General features: G+C 48.3%; 1 protein-coding gene across 1 annotated transcript in view; it reads left to right on the top strand.

Annotated features, from left to right (window-relative positions):
* Positions 1–18499, top strand: part of C2CD2 (C2 calcium dependent domain containing 2) — a 69149-nt gene extending 50650 nt beyond the window's left edge. Inside the window, exons 12-14 of the mRNA XM_030806264.1 lie at positions 1877–2004; positions 4184–4493; positions 14251–18499. Coding sequence (XP_030662124.1) covers positions 1877–2004; positions 4184–4493; positions 14251–14471 — 659 coding nt within the window. The 3' untranslated portion in view covers positions 14472–18499. The remainder of the gene's footprint in view (positions 1–1876; positions 2005–4183; positions 4494–14250) is intronic.
* Positions 18500–18804: the final 305 nt, after the last annotated feature.

Here is an 18804-nt window from a genome sequence, read left to right as displayed (position 1 = left end):
AGGAGTCCTCCCCAGCTCCTTTCTCCAGCGCTTCTCTCTTCTCAGTGTGGGTCAGTGGCTAAACAAAATCCTGTTCCTCTACTCACAACACTCCTGACGCCAAATATATAGATTTTCTATGGCAGGCAATTTTCTGTTTCTCTGCAGACACCAACTGGGTGTCCTACAATTTAATTCAATTCTGGCATGACCTGGAGTTAGCTCAGATCCCACAGGTGAAAGGCTCAGCCCCGCAAAACCACCCTCCCACTTTAGATGCCAGGCACAAATAGTGGGTCCCCAGGTTACCACACTTTTGTCCCACTTGGCTACAAATTGGGGTTTCCATGACACCCTCCTCGGGTTCTGTAATTTGCTATAATGGCTCACAGAACTCAGAGAAACACTTTACTTGGGTTTACCAGTTTATTGTCACACAAATGCACAGCCAGATGAAGAGGGGCGCAGGGCACAGTCTGGAAGGGTCCTGAGCGTAGGAGCTTTGATCTCCGTGGAGTCGCCTCTCTCCCAGTACATGCATGCGTTGGTTCACAACCTGCACGCTCCCTGAGCCCTGTCATTTAGGGGTTTATGGTGCTTCTATAAGTAGATATGTAGGCATGATTGATTCACTTATTGGCATTTGGTGATTTGGACTCAGTCTCTAGCCCCTTTCCCTTCTCCACAGGCAAGAGGAGGGCAGAAAGTTCCAGCCTTCCAACCACAGGGTTGGTGCCTCCGACATCCAGTGCCCATCCACATTAGCATTCACTCAAGTGGGGTGCAGGGGCTTATTAGGAATAAGAAAGATGCCCCAGCTCAGTGGCTCTGGGATTCAAAGGGGTTTTTTTTGGTTCTCTGTGCCAGGAACCAGGGAGGAAGACCAAGTATCTATTTATTGTTCCCCGGTGTCACTGTTGTCACCGGTTCTTGGCCTCTGTGGTCTTATCTTGACTCCCTTTGGAAATGCAGCATCTGTAAGCCTCAGGCCATGGCCAAAACTGAGACAGAAGTTCCTTTTACCATCCTGCTACTTTAATAGCTTTGTCATTTTGACTTTACCTGAGCAGGAAAGTGTAAGTTACAAGCATCAGCTCTGAGTCAGAGAGACCTGCTGTTCATCTCAGCTCTGGGGCCTCCTGGCTGCTGGACATCCTCCTCAATGGTCAAATGGGATAAAAGGAGGGACCTGCTCATGGGGTGCGGAATAGGAGTAAATGAGAGAATGTGCACAGAGCTCTCTGTCTGAACAGCACCTGGTTTGCCGTAAGCATTCTATTGATGTTGGCTGGTGTGTGTTGTTATTAACCTGGGGAAGGAAGTGCTTTTATTAACTGGCCCTTCATAGCTCTGGTTACTATTCTATGTGTTTAGTCACTCTTGGGAGGGAAAAGGAGTTACTACCTTGCCTTTCAAAGTTCAAAATCTTCCAAAGGGTTAGAGATTTTTTTGTTGTTGTTTGCTTGCTTTTGCCATTTTCCATCAACTCTATTCAGGTATAACTTAAATAAATAAAATCGGTGAATCTTAAGCAGACACTTCAGTGAGTATCTTGTAACCACCCAGGGAATCAAGTTGTAGACCAAGGGTCAGCAAACAGCAAACTATGGCCCATAGGAAAAATCTGGCCCATCACTTGTTTTTGTAAATAAAGTTTTACTGAAACCCAGCCATGCTCATTTATTTACCTGTGGTCTCTAGCTGGTTTCACTCTATAAAAGCTGCATTGAGAAGTTGTCGCAGAGACCACCTACAAAGCCCAAACAATTTACTCTGTGGCCCTTTTTAGAAAATATCTGCTAACCATTGCTTATCGACCATTTCCGTTATCCCTGGAAGTTCCCATGGAAGTCTTTAATTTTTGCTGATGAACTTAACACTGCCTTCCTTCTGGCAGAATTGTTGGTGTTGAATGGTTCGGATCCAGTGGCTGAAGTTGCCATTCGACAGCTCAGTGAATCTTCAAAGCTGAAACTCAAGTCGCCACGGAAGAAAAGCACTATTATCATATCAGGGATCTCCAAGGTACCATCGTGGTGGCTGGGGAGGTGTTTGCATCTGTCAGTGACCTGCTGCTCCTCTGCCCTTTGAAGAAGTTAGCCCAAGCACTTGGTTAACGTCCAGAGAGTTCCATTTACAAATGTCAAATTATGTTCCTCACCCCACAAAGGAGTCATGTGTGGTGTTGTGTTTATGCAGTTTATCCTATTCACCAAGGACACGGGAGACTTTCTAGTCAGGGACGCTTTACACGTTGAGAGGTTGGCAAATCATTTCAAGAAAAATTATCAAAAGAGAGGAACATGATGTAAGGCTCCCCTTTGGTACAGAACCTCTGCTCTCGTCACCACCCAGTCACCGGGAACTTTCACTTTCCACGTGACACGTTTCCAAAGCCTTTTACTTTTTTGCAGTGAATGTTTATTCCTTTTGTAATCAGAGAGAAATGAACATTGCAGTGTCCCCCGTGGACGTCGCACTCCCTTTCTTCCCCTTCTCCTGCTCCGGGATGTCTGCTCAGAGCAGGTGGTGGTGGGCGTGTGGTTCCGGCGGTGGAGAGGCCAGCCCCTCAGGTGAAGGGCCATGTTACAGATCCTTACTCTTTTTATTACATTTTTTTAAATTGATTTTTAATTTTTTCTCTATCTATTTATTTTGAGACCAGCTAATTTGTTATGAGACTGGCTAATTTTTGTAATTTTGGTGGAGATGGGGTTTCACCACATTGCTCAGGCTGCTCTCGAACTGCTGGGCTCAAGTGATCCATCCACCTTGGCCTTCCAAAGTGTTGGGATCACAGGCGTGAGCCACTGTTCCTGGCCCTTACTCTTTTTTGACATTTCCAAATGAACAGGTGGAGGGAGGGTTGGGAGATTTTGATCTGGAGTAGGAGGGGGATGAGGAAGAATTCTGGACAAAAGAGTGGGTGGGTGGGCCAGAGGGCACGCAGAAGATGGATTCCTCAGTGGCTGGGAGACGGGCCAGAACAGGACCTCGGAGGTGCCAGAGATGAGTCATCAGCCTTGCCATCGTACCCAGAGGGTGGCCTTGCCCCATATCCCAGAGGCAGGCGGGTGGTGTTATTGGAGCTTCCTGAGCTCCTCCAGGGGCCCTCAGCAGGGATCCATGACCTCTCTGGAAGTCCGGGGCCCAGTAGTTGGGTTTTCTTTGGTCTTGGGTGAATGAATGAGCAAAATAAGGACAAGACTCATATGAGGTCATCTCCCCTATACTTTTTCTAAGATCGTATTTAAAAATCACAAGGAACTCCTGGATCTTAGTATTTAATGTTCTGAATCCACTGCAGTGATTATTTTTATTGGTGCTCAGATTATCTAATCTTTATTATTTTTTTTTTTTTGAGATGGAGTCTTACTCTGTCGCCCAGGCTGGAGTGCAGTGGCACAATCTCGGCTCACTGCAAGCTCCGCCTCCCGGGTTCACGCCATTCTCCTGCCTCGGCCTCCTGAGTAGCTGGGACTACAGGCACCCGCCACCACGCCCGGCTAATTTTTTGTATTTTTTTTAGTAGAGACGGGGAGATTATCTAATCTTGAGTCAGTGGGCGCTTACACAGGCCGGCACTTAAGTCAGAACAGCACAGTTGTCCCTAAGCAAACACCTGTGTCACTGCCACCCACAGCAAGAACAGCATGATTGGCCCTCAGGTAGCCCCCGTGCCCCCCTCCCCAAACTTTCCCCCCGCCAAGGAAGAGCTAGCCCGACTCTCAGAGGTTCATTTAGTGCTTAAATATTTTTACACAAAATATGATTTTTGAGAGGATGTGCTAGTGAATTTCCACTTGCAGGTAACATAAACATGTATAGGAACAAAGACAGCTAAACCCGAAACACCATGGCCACTTCCTTTATGCTGTCGTGGACTCTGCAGGACGGGCTCTGTCTCTCGCATCTCATTTCTGCAGCTTGCCACAAACGCTCCCATCGCTAGGCCCATCTGCGGGAGGAAGAGGGTTAACCTCTAAGCCCCGGGGGCCTGAGCCCTGGCTGTAAGGGAGACCTTTTTGAGCCCAAGCATGAGCAACGGCCGTGATGTATGAGCGCCTTCTCTGAGGCCCACTGCTGCATCTTCTGAGACTTTGAAATCAGCTGTCAGAATGTTTTGGAGAGTGCTTTTCAGGTCTTTTCAAACCCTCCCTTCCTTTCATGTATTGCTTGTCATCTTCCCCACTGCCCCTGACAGACCTCACTATCTCAGGACCACGACGCTGCCCTGATGCAGGGCTACATGGCCTCTGTGGACAGCACCCACCAGGAGGACGCCCCATCCCATCTGGAGAGGACGGCAGCCTCTGCCCCGCCAGAGGAAGCCGAGTCAGCCCAGGCATCCCTTGCCCCCAAGCCCCAGGAGGACGAGCTAGACTCCTGGGACTTGGAGAAGGAGCCACAGCCTGCAGCATGGAGCAGCCAGGTCCTGCTGGACCCCGACGGTGATGAGCTGTCAGAGAGCTCCGTGAGTGTCTCGGAGCCGGGTGCTGCCAAAAAGCATAAAGGTACCTGCTCCCGGGCCCCCCACTTGGTGGCTTTGCGCTCATGCCGGCTTCCAAGCTGAAGTCATCTGCTTTCCTTCCCTTTGTCCCCTACAAACTCCCTCCCAACTTCACCCCCTGCCCCTCCAGAATCGCCCTGTGCTGAATGTTTGAACCCATGGGGGGCATCTGCAGGTCCTTCTGTGTGAGGGTTGGCGTCATCTCTGCATTTGGGGTCAGTGTGTGTCCATGCATAGGGGCCCCTTCCTCAGTCCGGGCTTGCTCCACCTGGCTTCCCGAGGGGTTACCAAGAGCCCTACACAATGATGGGCCACAGAGACTCAGAGCAAAGCCAGGCAGAGCCTGGGGCTCCTTCCACTGCCGACTTGGACATCTTTGCTCCTTTGTGCCTCTCAGAGTCTCCCTGCACCTGAAACAGAACCAGACCTCACCACCTGACCCTAGGAGGCTCTACAGGGAGAAAAGCGCCTGGGAATAATGAATCAATTAACGTAATATGTGGGTGGTGAGGAGGTGATCATTTCATTAGTACTGATTGCTTCCATTAGCCCTAAGTCAGTGCTTTAAAACTATAAATTCCTTAAGTGTGTGCAGATTTGCTGAGACAGTGCCTTGGCATGAGTAACCTGAATGTAGTTGCTAAGGACATATAGTCTAGGGGTTTGGGGTCAGTTCCAGATGTGAGACCCACCCACCGAGCCTCAGCATCCTCCCCCATAAGATGAGGAGCATGGCCGCTGCTTGCGCCCACCTCACTCCACCATTCGGGGGACAAAAGGACATCTCGGTGCAGAAGACAGGACTGGGGGCAAGGCAGGCCAAGCCGTGAGCTCAGGTGAAGCTCAGCATTAACTCCTGGCTCTGGCTCTTGTGTGGGGCTCCAAGGCTTTCAGCAGGAATCTCAGCACGTCCTGAGACCATCTGTGTCGGGAAATCGAAGGGGTTCCTTGGGGGAGCTTTGTTCAGCACTGCTGTCGCTGCCTTTTGTCCTCTGTTCTTGATGCCATAGGCCAGTGACTGCCAAGCCCAGCACTTTTTTCCCCCAGGGAATATGGCAGTGTCTGGAGACACTTTAGTTGTCACAGCTGGGAGTCTAGGGTGCAGTGGGCATCTAGTGAATAGAGGCCAGGGATGCCACTCATCGCCCTGCCGTGCACAGGACATGCCCCCACAAGGCAACCTTACAGTGCAGCATGCTCTGGTCCCAAATGTCCCTGGTGCCAAGGCCCACAGCCTGCCGTGGGCTGGACTGTCTGAGTCTGTCCTCTTCCCCTTTCTCCCTGTCTTTGCTTCGTGTCCCTCGGCCATGGCATGGTGGCCTCCCTCTCCCATGCCCACCTCCTTGCCAGTGCAGAGTCGTGATAGGTGTTGGGGGAAATGGGAAGTTAGAAGAGGAAAGGGAGAAGGAGGAAATTCCCCGGATAAGATTTCAGACCCCTTGGACTCCATTTGCCACTGCCTAGCCTTGGGACGCTTTATGCATGGACCCCCCTCCACAGAGCACTTGAGGGCTGTAAGCTGCACGCTGACCTCTGTGGCAGGCTCCTGTGCTCCTGTTAAGAGGTCTTGGCTTGGGTTATGTCAAAGGTGACCTGCTCACCTGACACACACACCTGTGGCCTATTCTTTGTCTTGGAGACAGTGAGTGCTGGGTGAAGTGGGACAAACATGGGTGCAGGGTGGGGTAGCTCTTCCTCTCCCTTACCTGACTCGATGGCCTGTTTCCTCTTGTCCTGGCAGAACCCAACCCCCCGTCCGCCCTCCTCGTTCCTTCTGAAATGCCAAGCCTCGCTCACTCTGTTCATGCAAAGATCTGTGTTCCTTCACACAGCCCCTCCTCCTTCCCCCTGTCTGGTTTCCCTTCCAGGAGGTCTTTCCCTGGGTTTCCATCCTTGCTGTGTCACCCACCCTGCTCCTCTCCCTTCACGGGCCAGGTGGATGAGGGATCCACCCTTTGGGGACTGGGTGTCGGGCAGGTGTGCTGGGGGCTGGGGCTGGCCACCTACAGCGCAGGCTCAGAACTGGTCGGAGCCTCGGCATTTGGGAATGCAGCAGAGAGGCTCAGCCGTGCGTGCCGTGTGTTTCACTCCTGCGGCCCTACCGCATTGACCCCAGGTTTTTGAACAGGACATTCTTGGCAGCAGTTTTAAATGTTTCCTTCCAGTGTTTTTAAAGAGACTTGTAATTAGCATCTCTATGAGATGTTGTCACAATCTGAGACGATTCTGTGTTATGGGTGCCAAGTCATTTTCATTTTTCAACCAAACATTTTTCAAAACTGGTGATAGAGAGTGTCTTTTTTAAAAACTAAAGCTTGTTTTTTTTTTTCGGTTTAAGAACCACCTGTATCTTCTGTCCTGCTAAGGAGTTTGTATTTGGTTTCTGAGAGTGCCCGTGTATTTAGAATCCTCCTGAGGTTCTGCTGGTTGGAAACCAGCCCGCACAGGAAATGTATTCCCCAAATTTTTATTTACTTTTAGTTTAAAAAAAGATCAGTGAAGTTGGTTGTGGATATACTCGGCACCACTGAACTGTGTAGGTAGAGATGGTTAAGAGGTTACATTATGGGTATGTTACCACAAGTAAGAACAAAAGTTTCAAGGGAGGTTTTGGGAAAAAAAACTTGAACAGTAAGAAACCTTGCCAAATATCCTGCACAGTGGCGTCCTGTGTGCGTGTGGTGTCTGTAGATGGCTCAGAACCCTTACCCACGTCCACTCTGATGTTGCTCTTGCATAATTCTTTCTGCCTCTTACTTCTCTTCATCTCATGCTCATTCCCTTTAACTTAAGAGGATCGCTATGCCAACCAGAATTAATTGCCTGCACAGTAAGTTATTTTTGTCTTATTTTTTTCACTTACACGTAGACGTCCTAGGAGTGCAGCCCGTAGCTCAGCAGCCAGCCGACCTGCCTGCCTCGTGTTCCCTCCCCTCTCCGCCTTTATCCTCCTAGGTTGCTAGTTGCCCATGTTCCTCCTGAAAGTGCTGTGGCTGAGGTTGTACAGCGCCTATCAGGTGAGGGCGCTTGCTCTGGTACCTGATGTGGCCAGGCGACCTTGCTGTGACACCCACAGGAAGAGGCTGGTTCCCTTTGTCATCTTCCAGAGCTAAAAAGTAGTCGCTTCTATCAATGGACCATCTGTGGTTCCAGTTGAACTCCGATGCTGTTCTTGGGAAGCCAAAGACAATTTTTTTTTTTTCTGGTCATTGTTTTTCCTATCTGCTGGGTTTTAAGAGAGATCCTTCAATTAGCTATTTATATCTGTTAGACTCTGTAGAGACAAATAGGAATAAATTTGGAAATATTTATGACATTAGAGCTATAATTTAGATTAATTATGTTTAAATTCTTTCATGTATTTGTTTACACTTCAGCCTTCTTGTGATTTGTTTTTTAAACCTTGTTAGAACCAGGGAAAGACTTTTTTTCTTCTCCCTGTCTCCCATTTAAAATCTTGGTTACTTGCCTCAAATTTCACATAACCACTCCCCAAATTATCTTCAGGAATCTTGAAGGTTGTGGATGAGGTCTAAATCTTGCTTCTTGCTGTTGGCGTAGAGAAGGTAGCCTGGAGTCAAGTAGTCAGGCTTCATGAAATCAACATGGCCCCGGCTATTCTTGCCCATAGTGTGAACTTCACTATCAGCAAAGGGCAACAGATTATGCAGGCTCAAAGTCAAGCAGATGATCTGCTTGATCCAGACCATCAGTTACTGGATCAGTCACGGTCCTGCAGAGGAGCAGAACCCATAGGTTACATATTTAAGGAACTGACTCATGGGATTGACAGGTCTGAAATCCGCAGGGCAGGCGGCAGGCCAGAGACCCCGGCAAGAGCTGATGCTTCAGTCTTGAGGCAGAATTTCCTCCTCCCTGGAAAACCGGTGTTTGCTCTTAGGGCCTTCAGCTGATTGGATGAGGCCTACCCCCATTCTCCAGGGTAATCTCCTTTCCTTGAAGTCCACTGGCTGGAGCTGTTAACCACATCTACACAATGCCTTCCCAGCCGCACCTCAGTTCATGTTCTGTTGAATCTCCGGGTGCTGCGGCCAAGTTGACACAGCGACACCTCACAGGCGTTGCTTGTGGACCTGGGCAGACCGGTACATTCCATGTGGGGTTACTGCCCAGCAGACAAGAGTGTGCTCCCGTCTCAGCCTCCACCCTCACAACCACCATGGGGCGGCTGTTTAGCGTGCACTGGCAAATCTGGGGCCCTGTTCTCCCTGCATCGTTTACACCAAAGGTGATAGTGAGCAATCTGCTTCCAAGTCGAGACGGGCTTTCCCATTGCTACTGAGAAAGGGAATGGAATGGCCTCTGTCCGCATGCTGGTCCTTGATGGCTGACGAGTCACACACTGCCCGAGATGTCTGCATGGCTGGAATCCTCCTCCCCCGCCCCCTGCATGCCTCTCTGGAGATGCAACTCGTTCTGGGAATCCCGCCCAAGTCCTTGCGGGATTAGGGGGCTTTGCTCCGTGAGACCCCAAGGGCTTTGATGTATCCACACTCCCCAGAGTCTCCTCCCCAGGGGCCACAGACTTGCCCATTTTTCCAGACACCTGGCTGGCCACTTCTCAGACGCCGTCCTTAGCAGCACGGAAGGGCAGGGCCTGGGAACATGGACTTCAGAGCCAGAAAGCGCAGTGTCACACACCCGCCCCATTAGTCTGCGACCCCAGACAGCCACCTCTCCAAACCTTAGCTTCCTCATTTGTCCCTACAGAGTCTAGCAAACATAAATAGCTAATTGAGGAATCTGTCTTAAAATCCTATAGGTAGGAAAACAGTGACCAAAAGCAACCCTAAAAATGGTAGGGATCAGGCCTCCTTCCTCAGAGGCGGCTGGGGAATATAATTGAGGGTCCGGTCTACGGAACTGCAAACCTCAGTCCCCACCCGCACATGAGCGTCCCCTGTACGAGAAGTTGATGCCATCCCCCTAGAAGCTGTGACAAATTATCAGGTTAGGGGAAAGTGTGCAAGTCACACAAATGATTTCAGGAAGATTTGCACACGGGCACATATGACCATAATCTGGTTTCTGGCATTGATGTTGAACTATGAAATTCAACAAAACAGGCCAGGAGCTGTGGCTCACACCTGTAATCCCAGCACTTTGAGAGGCTGAGGCGGGCGGATCACAAGGTCAGGAGTTCGAGACCAGCCTGGCCAATGTGGTAAAACCCTGTCTCTACTAAAAATACAAAATTAGCCAGGTGTGGTGGCGTGCCCCTGTAATTCCAGCTGCTTGGGAGGCTGAGGCAGAAGAGTCGCTTGAGCCTGGAAGGCAGAGGTTGCAGTGATCTGAGATAGCACCACTGCACTCCAGCTTGGGCGACAGAGCGAGACCCCGTCTCAAAAAAAAAGAAATTTAACAAAACAGCAGACATGCTCTGAAGAGCGTGAGTGAAGATGGAAGAATAGAAAATAACCTTGTTACCAGCCCCTCGCAGTGGGGTGTAAGAAGAGGCATAGGGCTCCCTGGGGCAGGGATCTGCCACTGAAACAAGTTAGTCCCTCAGGGTATGGACAAACAACAGACTGGAGCCAGTAGTGGGGTTAAAACAAACATGCTATGCAAATCTTTCTTGTCTACCATCTTTTTACATGCAGGCTGTAATCCCTGCTATTTCGTCTTAATATGCCAAGAATTTGAATTTTAGGCAGTTTTTATTTTTATTATTTTAGTTTATTTTGAGAGACAGGGTCTTGTTCTGTTATCCAGGCTGGAGTGCAGTGGCAAGATCATAGCTCACTGTAGTCTCAAATTCTTGTGCTCAAGCAAAACACTTGCCTCAGCCTCCCAGGTTTAGGCACTTGTAGTACAATTTCACTTGCATAAATTATAATAACTGCTTGAAAATGTGCATATCCCATTTTATTTCTTTTAAAAAAAGTTTAATTTTTTTATATTTTAAAAATAGAGATGGGGTTTTGCTATGTTGCCTAGGCTAGTCTGCAATTCCTGGGCTCAAGGGATTCTCCAAACCTCAGCCTCCCAAAGTGCTGGGATTACAGGCCTGAGCCACCATGCCCGGCTCCTATTCCTGTTCTAAGGTCTTTTGAACACAGCCGTGCCTCGCCCGTCTCCACACCCCACTTCCCTCTTAACCTGGGCACACCGCGCATCTCTGACGTGGCGCCGGGCCCTGCGGGTGGGCGGTGTCAGCTTCTACCCACACAGCGCTGTGGTCTGCAGGCCCCCAGAGTGAAGTGTGAAGGAGCGTGAGCAGCGGCACACAGGAAAGCAGGTGCGGTGCCTGTTTCCTCGGCCCTGGCCTTGCTCCCGCGTTGTCGGCTGTGGCCTCCGGGTGCTCTAAGCACTAGTGACATTTTGGCTGGACCCGGGCTAGCAGTGGACAACCCCAGCTGCGTGTTCGAAAGACCTGGGATCTTTTGAAAAATGCTCATGCCCGGTGTCCCCGGACCCCCATCATGCCAGATTCTCTAGGAAGGGCCTGCGCACCTGTTGTCCTTAGAGGCCTCGGGGCTGGGGATGCTGCTCCAGTGTCCTCTCCGCCTCCACCCCTCCACGTGGCTGCCTGGGTTCTAAGGACTGAACAGGAAGACATGGTGGACATTCCTGGATCCTTAAGCCAAATGCGCCCCCTCCCCTCCCAGGGCTGTATCAAAGTACCACACACGGGATGTTTTCAACACCAGGAGCCGATTCGCTCCCTGTTCTGGAGGCTGGAAGTCTGAGATGCTGCTGCTAGCAGGGCCACCCCTTCTGAGGCCCTGTGGGAGAGCCTGCTCCCGCCTCTCCAGCTCCTGACAGCTGCTGACAACCTTTGGTGCTCCTTGACTTGTAGAAGCATCACCCTGTGCTCCGCCTCATCTTCACGTGGTGTCCTTCCTGTGACCCTTCACAATGTCTTCCCCTGTGTCTCTGTTTCTAAATTTCCCCTTTTGATAAGGACAGCAGGCATATTGGATCACGGGCCACCCCAATGATCTAATTTTAAGTTGATGACTTCTGCAAGGACCCCATCTCCAAATAAGGTCACATTCTGTGAAGTGCTGGGGATTAGGACTGTAACATATGAATTTGGGTGGGGGTGGGGGAGCCAAGTTCAGCCCATAACATTGTCCCTGCTCATACCTCAGGCCTGACTCCAGACCCCAGGCCAGCTTCAGTGCAGGGACACCTATGAAATGGACTTTGGAGATGGAGCAGGAGGGAACCTCTCACTGCTGGGGGTTCTGAGTCCTTGGGTCTGTGGTTGACCCGGGGGGGTTGGCGTTCCCTCCCCCTAGGCCTCCATTTCCCCTGGAAGTGAAGGGGGTGACGTTGGAGCAGTCCAAGTGAAGCTGATGGATCCACCGCTTCCTCTCCCCTGTTCCACTGGGAGCCCTTGCGCCTCTCCCCTGTTCCACTGGGCGCCTTTGCGCCTCTCCCCTGTTCCACTGGGAACCCTTGTACCTCTCCCCTGTGACACCTGGGAGCCCTTGTCCATAGGCCCTTCAGGGCCTCCAAGATCAGCCTAAAGCAGAGCTTCAAGGCAGGTGCAGGTGCCTATAGATCAGAAACACCACTAAGGGCCCCCTCATCCCCCAGCCTCAGGTCACCTGGTCAGCTCAGAGCCCCCTGACAGCTGGGGGTTCCTCTGCCTGGGAGCCCCTATCACCATGCCCAGGGCATTTCCCCAGCAGGTGCCCTCTGATACACCAGGCAGTTAGCCACATCGGCACCGCTGCATCTGCCCCACTGGCCAAACTCCAAAGTCATGTCCAGTCGGGGGTCATTATCCAGCCGTCAGAACACACCCTGCTAATGGCTGGTTTTTCACGATGTGCTGCATTTTTCAGGGACGTGAATCACTCCAGGAACTGACACTGATGTCCCACAGGTGTACCATTAGGCCTGCGGACAACAGGGACGTCATTTACACGTTGATACTACTTCCCCACCTTTTTCATTCCTTTTCCAGCAGTCCCTGAAGACCCTGCACACAGGCTCCTAACTAGATCACTGTAAAAAATGTCCAAATGATACATCATAAAAAGTGATCTGGTTGTGTTGAGAGGGTCAAGTTTTTAAAAAATTATGGCCGCTTTGATCAAATTAAATTCAGTCCATTGGGGCCCTTCATCTTCTCAGTTTCTGTCCTGTAAGCTGGGCAGAGCAGATGGGACACAGTAGTTCATGCTTAAAGTCAGGCTCAGGGGCACATGCTTCTTTCCCCATTACTATGGCTTTGATTATACAAAAGATTATAGGCATTTCCCCATTACTATGGCTTTGAGTATACAAAAGATTATACAAAGATTCATAGGCAGGTCTAGGTCAGGTTTCTCCGACTGCCCTCAGATGCCACAATTGTTGGTGTGCATTTCATTTAGAAGAGGGAATTGATATTCTTCATCCCCTCCTTTAACCTCCTCAACATGGGTGGCGATTTGCATATGTCATGGCTATTGAAATGTTTATTGGATATGCCTATCCCAAAGGGAATAAATTATCACATTAAGTATAAAGCTCCTCTTCATGATGATCAGACCTGTCTTCTTTCAAAGTCATTACCACCTACATGCCAGTGGTAATGAATTTCACAGGCTGGCCTGAAATGCTTACTCCCTCGACCTTGCCAGCCTTGGTTAATAGGATGTTAAACTAATTTGTGAAAAAGCAAATTAGTGGGCTCATGCACCCACTACATTAGCTTGTACTTGATCTTTAAGGAATCATTGCTGTTGAAATTATTGTTGCTGCTGCTGCTAATTTTTTTCTATTCCATATTCTACTACCTGATGGATATCTATATCCAGATAAATATTTCTATATAGAGATCTGTATCTATCTGTAAGCAGATAGATCGAACCACACAAAATTGAGATTTTGTAGGCCAAATATGCCCAGGTAACAAACTTCAGATGGCATAGCCTAATATGATAGGATCTGGAATTATTTTTTAATTAAATCTTATTCCCAAAATAGCAAATATTATTTAACATTCCTAAGAAAGTGAATACCATTGTTCTCAAGGTCTTAATTGGGTTTTATGAGTGTGACTATCCTTTCTGGGACACAGTACTGCTTTGCCACCTATACCCTTCCTAATGAGGGGAAGTGGGTGGCACAGAGGGGACCCAGGTATCCCAACCAAGGCAATAGCTGTCTGCCTCCATTTGGTCTGATAGAAAATCAGGGATATAAGCCAGGTGTGGTGGCTCATGCCTGTAATCCCAGCCCCCAGCACTTTGGGAGGCTGAGGGAGGGGTGGATCACCTGAGGTCAGGAGTTTGAGACCAGCCTGACCAACACGGTGAAACCCTGTCTCTACTAGAAATATAAAAACATTAGCTAGGCATGGTGGCGCGCAACTGTAATCCCAGCTACTCGGGGGGCTGAGGCAGGAGAATCACTTGAACCTGGAGGTGGAGGTTGCAGTGAGCCAAGATCACGCCACTGCACTCCAGCCTGGGCGACAGACAGCAAGACTCTGTCTCAAAAAAAAAAAGAAAAAAAAATCAGGAATATAAATATCGCCCTTGGAAAGGGATACCAAGCGATAGTCCAGGCTTACTGCGTCTATTGTTATAATCTCCTTTCCATTTCATCTTGAAAACTCTCGTTTTGTACAAGCCAGATTCCAGTTGTTTTTCTCATGCCGATAGTGACAGCACATTGAAGTAGTAAACGGCCCCTCGTTAGAGGCATTCAGGCCTCCTTTTCCCTTTGTCCCATTGGACCAGTCATTCAGCCCCTCATTCCCCGCCCACTTGACCAGCCCTTGTGCTTCCCTCTTCCAGGAGGAATTCTAAGGAAAGGCGCAAAGCTGTTCTTCCGCCGGCGGCATCAACAGAAAGACCCGGGCATGAGTCAGTCACACAATGACCTTGTGTTCCTTGAGCACCCAGAGGGTTCCCGGAGGAAAGGCATCACCCTCACCAGGATCCTGAACAAGAAGCTGCTCTCCAGGCACAGAAACAAGAACACCATGAACGGTGCCCCCGTGGAGCCCTGCACGTAGGGCCTGAGGTCATCACCTCCAAGCCAGAAGACGTGCACCCGCGTTAACTACCCTCACCAGGACGCAGCCAGTGTGTCCGCCAGATGTCCAGATGCCCCGCTTGTCTTGCTGGGTTTCTTCCAACCATCTCGTCATTTAAAGGGAAAACAAAATCTGAGTCTGCAGCCAGGAGGCTTCCCCCAGAGAGGACGAAAAAGCCCAACTTGCCACCAGATGCCAAATGAGACTCGACAGCCGCAAAGCTTGGGCTGTGCTCAAAGCTAAGGGTTAGGGTTCAATATTAGAAGGAGATTAACATTATAAGTGAAATAATATACTCTAATAGATTGTGGAGGGCAGGTTTGAGGGACTCAGTTTACCTGTTCTACACTAACAAGTGTTGTTTTGGGTCCATGCCTGGACCATGTCACAAAAAGGAGGTGCCCCCCTGTGCTGTCACTGTGAATGGAAAGGTTGGGTCACCTCTCTTCATCTGCTGCTCGGAATAAAAAATGCAGCTGGCCCTGAGTACAGGGAAGTGGAACATAGGCAGGATTTTGGATGAATAGAGAAATTTTGATAGGAATGGAGACGCTATGACAGGTGTGGGAAGTCATCTACCTTTGATATTAGCCATAGAACTTGAACACTAACTATATCCTATGCATAGTATGCAGAACACTTTTCTAAGTTTACTTTGAGGCTACTTGCAAGTGGAAGAGATATATATTCTCACATGGTTTTTACATTTTTCTCTATCACGTTAAAAGCTCTAATAATGTTAGTGGAGCAGTTGACATCCAGGTTTTTGTTTTTCCTGCCTGTCATACTTGCTAAACAAGAGCACAGCAGGCCTGTCAGATGAAGTCAGGAGCCATACGTGACCGCTCGTAGAACACAGTAACCAAACACATACATGGATTTTGCCAAATGCTGCCAGTAGCCAAAACAAAGTCCTTTTAGGGCAACAGAGGAAATTATTTTGTGTCTCAGGTGTCAGTCTTAGGAATGGAAGCTTAATAACAAATGGGCCAAACTTGCAGGACATTCCTTCTATGAGCGCTTCAGAATTTTGCTGTGAACAGTCCTCTTGGACACAGGTTGGGGTGCCCTTGTTTGGGTTTGTTTTGGTGGAAAACGTGATAAACCTAGCACACCATTTCAATATCCCTAAGTATCATTCCAGTCGCTTTCCTCATCAGTTGCCTTTCTATTTCAGTTCATTCACAGATTTCACTTCTGAATGTGCCACTTCCAGGAGACATGCTGGTCAAAGAGCAGTCATCATTGGGGTGAAGTGTTTTTGACAGTTTAATATGATTCACTTTTCTCCAAAGACATGTAAAAGGCTGTTATGAAAGCATGGCTTCTGTCATGGAGATGGAAATGGGCAAGCTTCCTTCCGTAGGCTCTTTTGTTAATCCTTAAACATTCAATATTTCAGGGGTAATAGAGCCACTGGTGAGTAAAAACCTATATAAAAACCAAAATTATAGGATTTTTTCTTTTTTTAGTAAAAACCTATATAAAAACTAAAACTATAGGATTTTTTCTTTTTTTAGTAAAAATCTATATAAAAACCAAAATTATAGGATTTTTTTCTTTTTTAGTAAAAACCTGTATAAAAACCAAAATTATAGGATTTTTTTCTTTTTTAGTAAAAACCTGTATAAAAACCAAAATTATAGGATTTTTTTTCTTCTTTTTTAGAGGGAGAGATTAGAAAACGACATTAGGAATTTCACTTTAAAATGCGCATTACAAACTTCTTAGGTGTTCCAGGAGTTATCAAGTGACTTTAAAATGACTTTTCCAACCTGCTTTGTTTTTAAAAATTATATTCCAGTTTTAATCATTGTAAAAAAGCACCTGGAGTTTCAAAATGCGTGAATACTACCAAGTTTCTGTCCCCAAAGTCAGGCATCACTGCTAGTCTTCTGGGACAGATGGGACAGATATTCACTTTAATGTTTTACTTGAAGTTTTACTTGGCCATGTGGTAAAAAGAGCCTGAGACATATTTAAGGATTCCAAGAGGATATTATGTGTCAGAATTTCAGACACTGATGAGAAGTTTTTAATCTTTTTTATTTGATTTTAGAATTCAGGTGCACTCTATTCAAGTGCAAGGATATCAGAAGTTTTTTTTTTATTTAAAAAATTTTTTTTTTCGACACGGAGTTTCACTCTGTAGCCCAGGCTGGAGTGCAATGGCAGCTTACTGCAACCTCCACCTCCTGGGTTCAAGCGATTCTCCTGCCTCAGCCTCCCAAGTAGCTGGGATTACAGGCACGTGCCACCACACCTGGCTAATTTATTTGTATTTGGTAGAGATGGAATTTCACCATGTTGGTCAGGCTTGTCTCGAACTCCTGACCTCAGGGGATCCACCCACCTCGGCCTCCCAACGTGCTGGGATTACAGGCATGAGCCACCAGGCCGGCCCCAGAATTTTATATTAAGCCTTCTTGCTCTCAAAAAAAAAAAAAAAAAAAAAAAAAAAAGTTTTTAACTATTCCATTTCCAGATGAATCCCATGAGCACGGCTTACTGTTGAATACTGAGGTCTAGGGCTCTGCTTCCTGTGGACACGCTCACGTTGTCTCCATCCAGTGGCCTTTTCTGAAGTTACAGAAAACACCGATGTGGGAGGGAGTTCATGAAGCAAAGGCGAAGGAAACAAGTAGGCTAGCCTCAGGGTAGCACCGTGAGAAATGAGCTGTACTGATACTGTGAATGTTTCTTTTCCAAGCTGTTTTATACAGGTTTGTTTTTTCATGGTGTAGGGTATTTATGACAAAGTAAATGTTGTGAAGGTTAAAGATAAATTAAGATTATCCACCAAATGCTAAACATACTGATGTGTAAATCACCTTTATCGCCTCACCTCTTCTACAGGCTTTTGCGGCTAGAGGGCTTTTGTGTTTGGCTTTTGTCTGGATGAAAGTTTTGCCCAGTGGTGTTTTAAAAGCGATTCCTCATGAACACTAAGATTAATTGTGTCTGTGTCTCTGGAACTGGGTGCTCATGTTGGTTTTAATGAGCTTGCAACCCTTCCCCGTTTGCTTTGTTTAAGGAGGTGCCTCTGTTCTTTGTGGAGGAGTGAAATGGAGCTTTAAGTGTGTGTGTGTGTGGTATGTGTGTTTGCACACACGTGTGTGTTATTGTAGCAATAACAAAAGTAGCCATCTCCTTGTTCCAGCTGAAAACCTGCTGTGAGAGTTTTGACAGAGCACTTTATTTTAGTCAAGTTTCAAGTCTGAGTTCAAAACCAGCCCTGATCCCTTATGACCGACTGCTACTCGACCAGTCGCCACTCAGTGGCCACTTGGTGCCCATTTAGATTTTTGCTTGGGTTTTACTGGCCACCTCTATTGACGAGAGTTGCAAAGTTGCTTTGAGCAGAGAGGGAAAGATTAATTTACACTGCTGGCCGCCGAAGACAGGTGTTTCCTGGGTAATAGTCTCATGGCTCTTGATCTGGAAACTTCAGAGTACAAATTGGTGGATGGTGGAAGTCAGGACATGTATCTCTGCCCGATGGAAAACAGACCTCGGGGCTGGCATAAACCCTGCTGCCAGGCCCTCTCCCCACTGCCCCAAACCGGCCTAGACACGAAGACCAAAGCAGCCTGCACAGGGCAAGGCCCCCGCGGAATCCTGCAGAGCAAACTCAGGTTACCTTGGGTCCATGACCGTTTGCATTCGAAACACAATACACTGCCCCGTCCTCTCAGCAGCTGGGCAGTAGTGCACCATTCATCATTTAGGCTTGTGGTTTGTTGTTTACTCTACCAATGTTATGTTGAAACTGCATTGTAAAAAGAGAAGAAAATGGCAGGTTTTCCAGGTCCACGGAAAGGTTTGGCCTGACGCTGGAGTGCGGTGATGAACTTACGTGACAATGATTGTATTCCTCAGTAGCACTTTAAACACCGAAGACAGCCCTGCGCCGAGCCTGCACACGGGATTGGGTGGGTTCCTTTGGAGAAGATGTGGCTGGAACACAAACAATCTTTGAAAGAAATAAATGTGCACACAGAACACTACACTGAGTTGTTTTTCCTGAGTCCTGTCCTGGAAGTCCTAGGGTCTTCTCTGAGCGCCCCTTTCATCAGGTCACTGCAAGTGACCGTCACAGCCAATTAACGTAAAAGAAGAGGCAGGCCGGGCACGGTGGCTCGTGCCTATAATCCCAGCACTTTGGGAGCCTGAGGTAAGGGATCACTTGAGGTCAGGAGTTCGAGACCAGCCTGGCCAACATGGTGAAACCCCATCTCTACTAAAAATACAAAAATCAGTATTAGTGGTGGTGCATGCCTGTAGTCGCAGCTACCTGGGAGGCTGAGGCAGG

Source organism: Nomascus leucogenys, chromosome 25, assembly GCF_006542625.1.
Source record: "Nomascus leucogenys isolate Asia chromosome 25, Asia_NLE_v1, whole genome shotgun sequence".
Lineage (NCBI taxonomy): Eukaryota > Metazoa > Chordata > Mammalia > Primates > Hylobatidae > Nomascus > Nomascus leucogenys.
Note: the sequence above shows the minus strand (reverse complement) of the source record. Positions and strands in the feature narration are given on the sequence as shown.